Source organism: Crocodylus porosus, unplaced genomic scaffold (assembly GCF_001723895.1).
Source record: "Crocodylus porosus isolate Cpor-Errol unplaced genomic scaffold, CroPor_comp1, whole genome shotgun sequence".
Taxonomy (NCBI): Eukaryota; Metazoa; Chordata; order Crocodylia; family Crocodylidae; genus Crocodylus; species Crocodylus porosus.
The window spans coordinates 59626686-59636207 of NW_017728931.1; the positions used below are offsets into that span (position 1 = coordinate 59626686).

The window sequence follows — 9522 nt, forward strand, 5'->3', positions numbered from 1 at the left end:
CCTCCGATGGCAGACTATTCCAGACCTTGGGGGCTCGGACAATAAAGAAATTCTTCCTTATGTCCAGCCTGAAACGGTCTTGCAGTAGTTTATGACCGTTCGACCTCACCTCCCTTGGGGTGCTCTGGTGAGCCCCTACAGGCCTCCCGGGTTTGGGCCCCGATCTGCCTGCCAGATGAGAGAGGCTGTTTCGAGCTTCACCATTATAGCAAATGGGTGAAACGTTGAAATAGCGTGGAAACAGCCTCACAGTTTTGACAAAGTGAAGCAGAACAGCTGTTTCGAATGGAAATTAAATTCAAAACAAAATGTTCCTCTGAAACCTTAAAACTCATGTAAAAAAGGAACAGTGCCATTTTGCACAGCCCTACTGCGCAGTCAGCATCACAAAAAAGCCATTCCTTAGTGCAACTGCACAGTAACTGGTTACTATGCAGTTATTTAGTACTTGTATAAACTTGTTTATACAAGTACTAAATGACCGTGCAATGTGTCTCATGTAGATGCAGCCAGGGAAGTATTGATGTTAACAAGGCCCGGATCTCCACCATCTCCTCTGCACCTAGGCAAGATACCTGTTCCCCTTGCAGGCAAGGAGAAGGCAAGCCACCCACCATCCCAGAGCTGAGCCTTCCATCAATCAAGATACCCTGCATCTTTTCCAGGGTGTTAGCCCCTTGCTCAAAGGGGTTTTTTAGAGCATCTCCCTGAGGGAGGGGGGATGTGAGGCACAATGAGTCTCCCCTCCCTGATCTGCAACCATTAGCAATGACATAATACCTCACCATACCCAGGGGAGATCTAAGCCAGACCTAGGAAGACCTCTTCTCCCTTATTCTGAAACAGCAAAATACCCGCAGTCCCAGCACCAGGTGTGCAATATGGCTGTTAGACATCCTACTCATCCATCCACCATGGTTCTCCTTGCCCAGCCATGGGTATCTGGCACCTACCATCCCCCTGGGCTTGCCTTTTCTGTATTCCCTTGCCAAACTTCACCATATCTGCTACCTGTGGAAGCCCAGGAAGATCCCCTCCTACAATGAGAGGGTAAAATAATGATCTAATTTTTCGATTATCTTTAATGATATAGTATCCTCTTTTTCCCTTCTTAGTTATATAGACTCTTTCTGCTCTGTTAGCAGTACACCCACTGCCATTCAGCGATTCCATAACAATTTCAGAGAAGCTTTGAAATCACAGGCTTTGTACGAAACCATATTTTCCAGATGCGTTGGTGGTATAGTGGTGAGCATAGCTGCCTTCCAAGCAGTTGACCCGGGTTCGATTCCCGGCCAACGCAGGTTGATCTCTTTTCTTTCCTCCTTCTCGCTGGTAGTCCAATTTTCCTCATTTTCCTTTTATGAAATCCACATAACTAACAAAGTGAGTTAAAGCATGTACCTGGATCCGTATCAAAGGCAGCTGCAGGCTTCTCTCCCCCTCCCTCCAGGAAGCTGGCGTACACAGTACAACTTCTCCCTCTTTTGGCTTGTGAGCAAATCATGATCTCTCAGGCATCTGTCTTCAGTTTGATGTTGTGGGGGTGGGCATCATGCTTTTCGGTGAGGGGTATGGAAGGGGAGCAGGGTGAGACCTGAAACCACTGAGTCACTGTTTTGCTTCAACAACTTCTGTTGAGTATAAAAGGAAACAAAAGAGCCAATGAGCTAAATAAGATTAGGGAAGTGAAAGCAAAGGGAGAGGAGCTATTGTTCCGGTCAGGAAATAAAGATACTACTCTACAAACTAAGGTCCCACCGAGATTTGAACTCGGATCGCTGGATTCAGAGTCCAGAGTGCTAACCATTACACCATGGGACCCCATGAGGAAACAGAGTGACCCAATTAGAGATTGCACTTCCTTCCCCATTCTCGTTTGTTAGATAGTTGATTGTATTTTCCTTCTTGATCTTTGCCCCTTCAATCAAGGCTCCACCACAGGACCTGGCCCCGGAAAAAAACCCAAGAACTGCTTTCGGGTGGAGCAAACGCTCCTCTAAAAAAGGGGGAAATTAAGTTTTTTTCCTTAGGAATGCTCAATAATCCATCAACAGATGTTCAAAGGAAGTCATGTATTTTTACAGCAATTCATATTTGCGTGCAAAAATGCATTATAAAAGCAGCCGCCCGAACAGGGACTTGAACCCTGGACCCTCAGATTAAAAGTCTGATGCTCTACCGACTGAGCTATCCGGGCTCTGGACAAGACAATGTCTGCAGGCCTAAAAGAATTTCTCTGACGATGATTCATTTTTTTAAATAACATTGTTTGGAAATCGTGTAAGTTTCGCCAGTTAGTAGGCAACACAAATCCCCCAAGGAGACTCCTTCAATCGCCCGCCCTGGGCACGCAGAGCACCCAACACCCGCCGTGCTCCTTGGCGGGCGCTGCAGTGATGTGATGCCAGACAGGCGCGGAGCTGTGATCTCCGAGCCAGGCACTGTTACCTGTCCTCCTTGGGGCTGCGCGGTCGTGGGGGACTGGGCAGTGGGGATCAGCCCCACGCCTGGGGGTAGTGCTCCCAGCGGGGAAGGACCCCACCCCTAGCCAATCTCCCCGCATCAGAACCAGGGCATCTACTAAATCTGGGACCACCCCCTGAGTCCTCTCTCGCTCCCGCTTAGCTTGTCACGTCCAAACCACAGCTAGAATTGAGGCTGTAGCAACTCCCTGAAGCGCTTTCCCTTCCGAGTTGCTGGAGATCCCAAAGACTGCGGAGTCATCTCCGTCTTCATACACAGAGCACCCCGTCCCTTCCCCCGGACATCATTGCTAGCCAGCCCCTTGGTCTACACTAGCCTCCTTGCAGAACGTTACTTAAGTCAATGAAAACGTTTTATAGAGCGTTTCCAAGCGAATAATTTCTAGGATATCTTTATTAGTGCATGCACCTGGAACAGGCCCAGCTTTTCTGTGCAAGGATGGGTGGCCCTGAACATGACCTTTGGGTCGAATACTTGGGATGACTTTATAGCCTGGCGTTTCAGGGCCTGCACCACTCCACGGCGAGCACGGTGCGGGGAGCCCAGGCAGCTCCTCTTCCTAGGACAAATGCCAGCTGGTCTTGGCTTGCTGGTACGTGAGGGGACAACTCGCCCAGCGAATTGAGAAGGCCGGGGGAAGCCGCAGATGGTTCCAGCAAGAGCAGAAGCAGCCCTTACCGCAGGGTAAGCTTTTTTTTTTTTTTCCCCTCTGTTTTTTTTGCACCGGTCCTGGAAGCACTGGAATACCAGGTCAATGCATGGAGTGGATGGAGCACGCTCCGGTTCCACCACCCAATACCAAAAAGAATCTGCTCAATATAGACCTCCTGTGGAGGACATATCAGAAACAAGCTACCACCTGATTGATCATGGTGTCTCCCCTGCCCAGTGGGGACCACTCACAGGCCTAAATTAATTAGGTGTGCACCGCGGGCCAGCGCTTCTTGAACTGAGCACCCACTCTCAGGCCTCCTTACGGTCCCCTTCACCTGCTGTGATGGAGCTCACTCAGATGCAGTCGCTCTTCTCCGAGCAGATCTTCCCCCTCCGCAGCACCCAAGCCTCTGCCACCTCCCCTGCCCTCTGATCATGGCTGGGGGCTGCTCCGGCGCCCACCTACTGCAGCCGCGTTGCTTCCCCCACTGCAGTTGCACACACCAGGTGGGGGAACCGCAGCGGCGTGTGAAAGTCCCTCCTCCCAGGACAAAACCGATCGAGGGGGAGACACTTGTCTGTTCCTGAGACTCAAATCCCCCGCGGAGGGGTGGTGGGGGCTGGGACCTTGTCCGTTGCCCTCTCGGTAGCACTGCTGCAAACTCCGGTCAAGCTAGACTTCAGCAAAGCGCGCCCTCCTTCCACGGCACGCTGAGATCCAGCCTTGTCTGATCCCACACATCTCCCGGGGCACCAGCAGCATTTCTGAAGCCCTAGCCGAGCATCTTTGCTTCATCGCTCGTGACTGACAACTATAAACAAGTAAACGCTCAAAACATTTTTACGTTACCGTTAACTCAACGTTTTTCAATTAAAGGGATCCCAGCTCTTTCTATGCGGGGATAGGTGGCCCTGAAAAGGGCCTTTGGGTCGACTAAGTTCAGGGATTTTGATTTAGCCGCCGAAGCCGTAGAGGGTGCGGCCCTGGCGCTTCAGGGCGTAGACCACGTCCATGGCGGTCACAGTCTTCCTCTTGGCGTGCTCCGTGTAGGTGACGGCGTCGCGGATAACGTTCTCCAGGAAGACCTTCAGCACCCCGCGCGTCTCCTCGTAGATGAGCCCCGAAATGCGCTTCACGCCCCCGCGGCGCGCCAGGCGGCGGATGGCCGGCTTAGTGATGCCCTGGATGTTGTCGCGCAGCACTTTGCGGTGCCGCTTGGCGCCTCCTTTCCCCAGGCCCTTACCGCCCTTTCCGCGTCCAGACATTGTCACTCTTCCCCGTGCCGATCGAAACAGAAACTGTGCTTGCTTGGACGTCTGTATATATAGTGTTGTCCGACCGCAAAGTGAACTGAGAAAGGCGGTAAAGAACCCCCTCCCGCCTGAGAGAGTGACGGTTGTTTTCTCCTACCAATTGAACACGCTGCGTGTCTCTCTCCAACCAATTAGCGCTAAGCTTCAGATTCAAATCATAAAGCCTTGCCGCCGCCTCTTGAGCACGCGCAGACCAGCAGCACACAAAGCAATAAAGAATTCCCTCCCGCCTGACTTCGACTGAGCCCTACCTGGTGACGGTATGGCGCCCAGGCCAATGAGAGGGATCGCAGCGGACCAATCCGCAAGCAGCGTTTGAATTCAAAAGCCGAAATTGGCGCCAGCCCTTGAAAGGGAGTATGCGCACAAAGGAGCCATGAGCGTGAACGAGCGAGCGCCCGGATAGCAAGGGGCTCCTGGGAATGGGGGTACGGCGGCCCTGCCGCCTTTTAAACGTCTTAAGGCTCGCAGTGTTTCCCAGGCGCCCGTTAACCGAGGGGCCTGTATTTTCTCATGACTTTTTCTACATAATTTATTGCAAGACTACGAGGGCAGCGTGCTTGACACACACCGATGTGAGAAACAACCATAGCAAGTTTCAGTGCCACGTCCCCAGGAGACAAGCCCTTGCGTGTTGCTTGCTAAGACCCAGCCCAAGAAGCGGAACATTGATTTAACTCGGAGCGGGATCCCCAGCCTGCCTTCTTCTCCCCTTTACTACAAAGAGTGCCACTGAAATGTTGGGGGTGGAAGTATTTCAGTAAAACTTCAAGGGACGACTGCCTCCCTTATCCACAAGTTTTTACTAGTATATTCACTTTCCAAACATCAAGGATGTTACGAACTTCCCAAGGTCTCGCTCCCCTCCCGCTTTCTCTGCCTCATAACACCGCCCCCAGCTCAAGGGCTGGGACTTCCTGGAAAAGTTGCAGACCCCGGCCCCGGCCTTCTGCTCCGGTGCCTCCGGCCGCTCGGGGAAATCCCTTACAGCGGCTTTTCTTAAAGCATTTAAATGCGTTTTATTCTAAATGCAAACACATCACGTGCTCTGACAGGGGACTGATACAAACTGCGAGAAAGCGCCAAGGTATTTTATTTAAAAAGTAAGCATCCGTCCGCGGTATGAAAGCCAACTCTACATACTACCATTTCACCCCCACATAAAAACCTGTAAAAGATGCGGGGTAAGTTTGAACTTACGTTTCTAATACAAAAAAGAAATGAAACAGCTCTCTCATGGAGTAAGTGGGTGGCTCTTAAAAGAGCCTTTGGGTTGAGGTTCTGGGAACGAAGCCAGAAGCAGGTTACTTGGAGCTGGTGTACTTGGTGACAGCCTTGGTGCCCTCCGACACGGCGTGCTTGGCCAGCTCCCCGGGCAGCAGCAGCCGCACGGCCGTCTGGATCTCCCGCGACGTGATGGTCGAGCGCTTGTTGTAGTGCGCCAGGCGGGACGCCTCGCCGGCGATGCGCTCGAAGATGTCGTTCACGAAGGAGTTCATGATGCCCATGGCCTTGGACGAGATGCCGGTGTCCGGGTGCACCTGCTTCAGCACCTTGTACACGTAGATGGAGTAGCTCTCCTTGCGGCTCTTGCGCCGCTTCTTGTCACCTTTTTTCTGGGTCTTGGTCACAGCTTTCTTGGAGCCCTTCTTGGGGGCGGGGGCGGATTTGGCGGGCTCTGGCATGCTGAAAACTGCAGTCCTTCCCTTCTCAAAGGAAAAGTAATGGCACAAACCCGCGGGCAGCCCCTGTATTTATAGAGTGCGTATGCAAATGCGGGTGCCTGAAGACTCGTGTCGCTATTGGTTGCCATACCTCAACACGTCATACCTTAAGGCCGGCTTCTATGCAAATAGACTTACTCCAATTTCCACGTTCCTATTGGATGCAAATAGCATCTTCTTTCCCAATTGGCCAGGATGATTTTTCGTTCTCCTATTGGCTGCTTCAAGTAGACTCCATAATTAACCAATCAAGACCTGCTCTCCTCATTCCCACAAGGGTATAAAAGGTAGGGGTGGCGCTGTTTCGTGATTGCTGAGCGTTTTTTGCTGCCGGGTTGGGCGCTGCTGTTTAAAGGTGAAGTCATGTCCGGTCGCGGCAAGCAGGGAGGCAAGGTGCGGGCTAAAGCTAAGTCCCGATCTTCCCGCGCGGGGCTGCAGTTCCCGGTGGGCCGCGTGCACCGCCTTCTTCGCAAGGGCAATTATGCCGAGCGAGTGGGAGCCGGGGCCCCCGTCTATTTGGCTGCAGTGATGGAGTACTTGACAGCCGAAATCTTGGAGCTGGCCGGCAACGCAGCCCGCGACAACAAGAAAACTCGCATCATCCCCCGCCACCTCCAGCTGGCTGTCCGCAACGATGAGGAGCTGAACAAGCTGCTTGGGGGAGTCACTATTGCCCAGGGGGGCGTCCTGCCCAACATCCAGGCAGTGCTGCTGCCTAAGAAAACCGAGAGCCACAAAGCCAAGGGCAAGTGATATCTGCGGACTTGGACCTAGATTCTGAAACATTACAAATACCCAAAGGCTCTTCTAAGAGCCACCCACTCACTTCAGTGAAAGAGCTGTGGATCTGTGCTTTGCTTGTTAGGTGGGGGGTGCTGGATACTCTAGAGGTTTGGGGTATTGTTTTATTTCTTGGAGAAACCTCATTTAAGGCACTTTCCTTGTTACCCTTTGTCTTTAATGACATTTTCCTAGGCTGCTATGCTATGGTGAGATCACCCCTCCCAGTGCAGAGGACGTAGCGCCAGCCCCCTTTATGCAGTACTGCATCAGGGTTTTAAACAAGCCAATCTGCTTTGCATTCATCAAAAAAAAAAAAGCTATTGTCACTGGAGCCAGCGCTTCCTGAGCATGCGCTGGAAGCTGCTTTGGGGCCTTCAGCCTTCCCCCATGTCTCTGGGCAGCTGGTTTTCATTAAAGGGCAGGATCCAGGTTTCCAGCACTCAGATGGGTTGCAGACAACATGATCCTTCTGCAGACACCATGTCCTGATTGCCTGTTCAGGGACTCAGACATTCTGGTGCTAAGGTGCAGTGAAGAGAGGGACCTGCTTTCTCAAGGAATCACCTCTGCAGCCCCTTGGCCAGATCTTTTACTAAATGGGTAGCTACTGGAAAGTTCTCTATCCACTCTCCTGGCACCTTTCCGATGCCCACAGATTCTCCAATAAGGCTAGCTTTCATCACCTACTGAATTAAAATAGGTTTGTGCTTTTCCTGTGTTGTTCCACTCCCCCTCTTCACCTCCCTTCCTGTCCACCACAGACTTGGGGTAAAATTTTAGGTAAATATCTATGCAGGTATTTCAGATCCTGTTCCTTAATATCCAGCCCTAAAAAATAAGATGTGCTAAGTACACGTCAGGGAACTATACAAAGAAAAATTCAAAATTATGCACAGAAAAACTCAAAATTGTGCTAAATTAATTACTTTTAAAAATTAAACTAAATATGACACTAGTTGAACCTTTTTATAAATATATGTAGGTACTTTGTTTGGTTGGGAGGGTTAGGGTGATGCATGTGGGGGTGGGGATTTGTGAAGGTGTGGAGTGTGGTTGTGGGTGTTCCTGTGGAGTTTGTGGACAGGTGTGTGTGAGGGCGGGTTATAGGAGTATGTGGGGTTTGTGGACAGATGTGGGGGGGAAGGAGTTGTGAAGGGGTGTAGGGATATGTGTGTGGGGTTTGTAGGTGGGTGTGGGCCCCCTCCCTGCTACACATCCCCTGCCCTCTTGCACAGTGCACAGTTCCTGCTGCCAGTGGCTCAGTGGCAGCAGGCCCTGGGGCAGCAGGCAGAGCCCCCAGCGACACATGCCTCTGGCTGAGTCAGTCTCAGGGCCTGCACGTGCTGGCACAGAGCTGGCCTGCTGGCATGCACCTTCACACCAAATCATTCTGGTTGCATGACAGCACATGGGGGCTCGTGGCAGTGCAGGCAGGAGATGCATGCCATTGGGCTGGGTGGGCTCTATGCCTCCATATGAAGCTTCCCACTGCAGTGCTGGAAGCCCCACGTGGAGGTGTGGAGGCAGCTGGTCCAGCCTGATGGTGTGCAGATTGGGAGACAGGCAACGTCTAACTGGTTGGGCATCATGCCTCCAAATGGGGCTTCCAGCACTCCAGCAGGAAACCACATGTGCACACAAGCAGGAGCCCTCCCAGCCCGATAGCACATGGCTCCCAGTCCACATGCCATTGGACCAGACGGGTTTGGCCCGGCCTTCCACATGGGGCTTCCAGCACTCCAGCGGGAAGCTGCACATGGAGGCATGGAGTTATGTGCCATTGGGCCAAGCTCCTGCTTGCCTCCACATGCAGCTTCTGACTGGAGTGTTAGAAGCCCCACATGGAGGCACTAAGCCAACCGGCTGGCCCAACAGCACATGGGCCCTACCTACCCACCCACCCCCACCCCTCAGGCAGAAGCTTCCCTCCCCAGCTACCCAGCTGTCTAGTCATGCAGCTCTGTGCCTTGACATCATGGAAGTGGAGGTACAGATCCTGCCACAGTTAAATTATGCATAATTATGCAATTGTGCGTGGTCATGTCTTTTATGTGCAAAATTGTGCAGGTGCATAATTGCATAATTCCTCAGGATGTAGCTAAGATTGTTGCTTATCATTAATTCTTGTCTGCTTGTATTTCCCTTGAATTATCTTCACTCTTGGATTTAAACTACAAGATCTCTTGTTCTGTTTTGTTTTTTCCCATGCCCAGAACAACAGGCCTGTGGTCTTTGATTAATTAGTCTCAAAGCTGCCATGATAATATAGCTGTAACCCTGCTTACATTATGCATGCTTTATTTGGTTTTATCTCCCTCTACATATGGTTATATCCTACTGGGCATATCTACATGTTCATTAATGTGCTTTTGCTATTGCTTTTGCTATTGCGCATTAAGTTTAGTACTTTAATATGAGGTAAAGGGGGTGTAGCTCTCTATGTGAAGGAAAGCTACATGTCTCTGCAAGCTGATGTTGGCAACCGGCATGGACAGCTAGAGACCCTCTGGGTAAAAATTCGTGGGGAATTCAGCACAGGGGACACAACGGTGGAAGTCTA

General features: G+C 51.5%; 3 protein-coding genes and 3 non-coding genes across 6 annotated transcripts; 2 read left to right on the plus strand and 4 right to left on the minus strand.

Annotated features, from left to right (window-relative positions):
- Positions 1 to 1231: 1231 nt before the first annotated feature.
- Positions 1232 to 1303, plus strand: TRNAG-UCC. The gene has a single exon. It is a non-coding gene; the product is annotated as a tRNA-Gly (tRNA).
- A 449-nt stretch (positions 1304 to 1752) lies between these two features.
- On the minus strand, positions 1753 to 1824 carry TRNAQ-CUG. Its single transcript has one exon. It is a non-coding gene; the product is annotated as a tRNA-Gln (tRNA).
- A 303-nt stretch (positions 1825 to 2127) lies between these two features.
- On the minus strand, positions 2128 to 2200 carry TRNAK-UUU. The gene has a single exon. It is a non-coding gene; the product is annotated as a tRNA-Lys (tRNA).
- Positions 2201 to 4004: 1804 nt separating this feature from the next.
- On the minus strand, positions 4005 to 4414 carry LOC109316811 (histone H4). The gene has a single exon (XM_019545160.1). The coding sequence runs from the start codon at positions 4405 to 4407 to the stop codon at positions 4096 to 4098; it is 312 nt and encodes a 103-aa protein (XP_019400705.1). The 5' UTR covers positions 4408 to 4414; the 3' UTR covers positions 4005 to 4095.
- A 1247-nt stretch (positions 4415 to 5661) lies between these two features.
- On the minus strand, positions 5662 to 6182 carry LOC109316812 (histone H2B 5). Its single transcript, XM_019545161.1, has one exon. The coding sequence runs from the start codon at positions 6138 to 6140 to the stop codon at positions 5760 to 5762; it is 381 nt and encodes a 126-aa protein (XP_019400706.1). The 5' UTR covers positions 6141 to 6182; the 3' UTR covers positions 5662 to 5759.
- Positions 6183 to 6514: 332 nt separating this feature from the next.
- Positions 6515 to 7492, plus strand: LOC109316813 (histone H2A.J-like). Its single transcript, XM_019545162.1, has one exon. It carries the CDS (start codon positions 6543 to 6545, stop codon positions 6930 to 6932), a length of 390 nt encoding a protein of 129 aa, XP_019400707.1. The 5' UTR covers positions 6515 to 6542; the 3' UTR covers positions 6933 to 7492.
- Positions 7493 to 9522: the final 2030 nt, after the last annotated feature.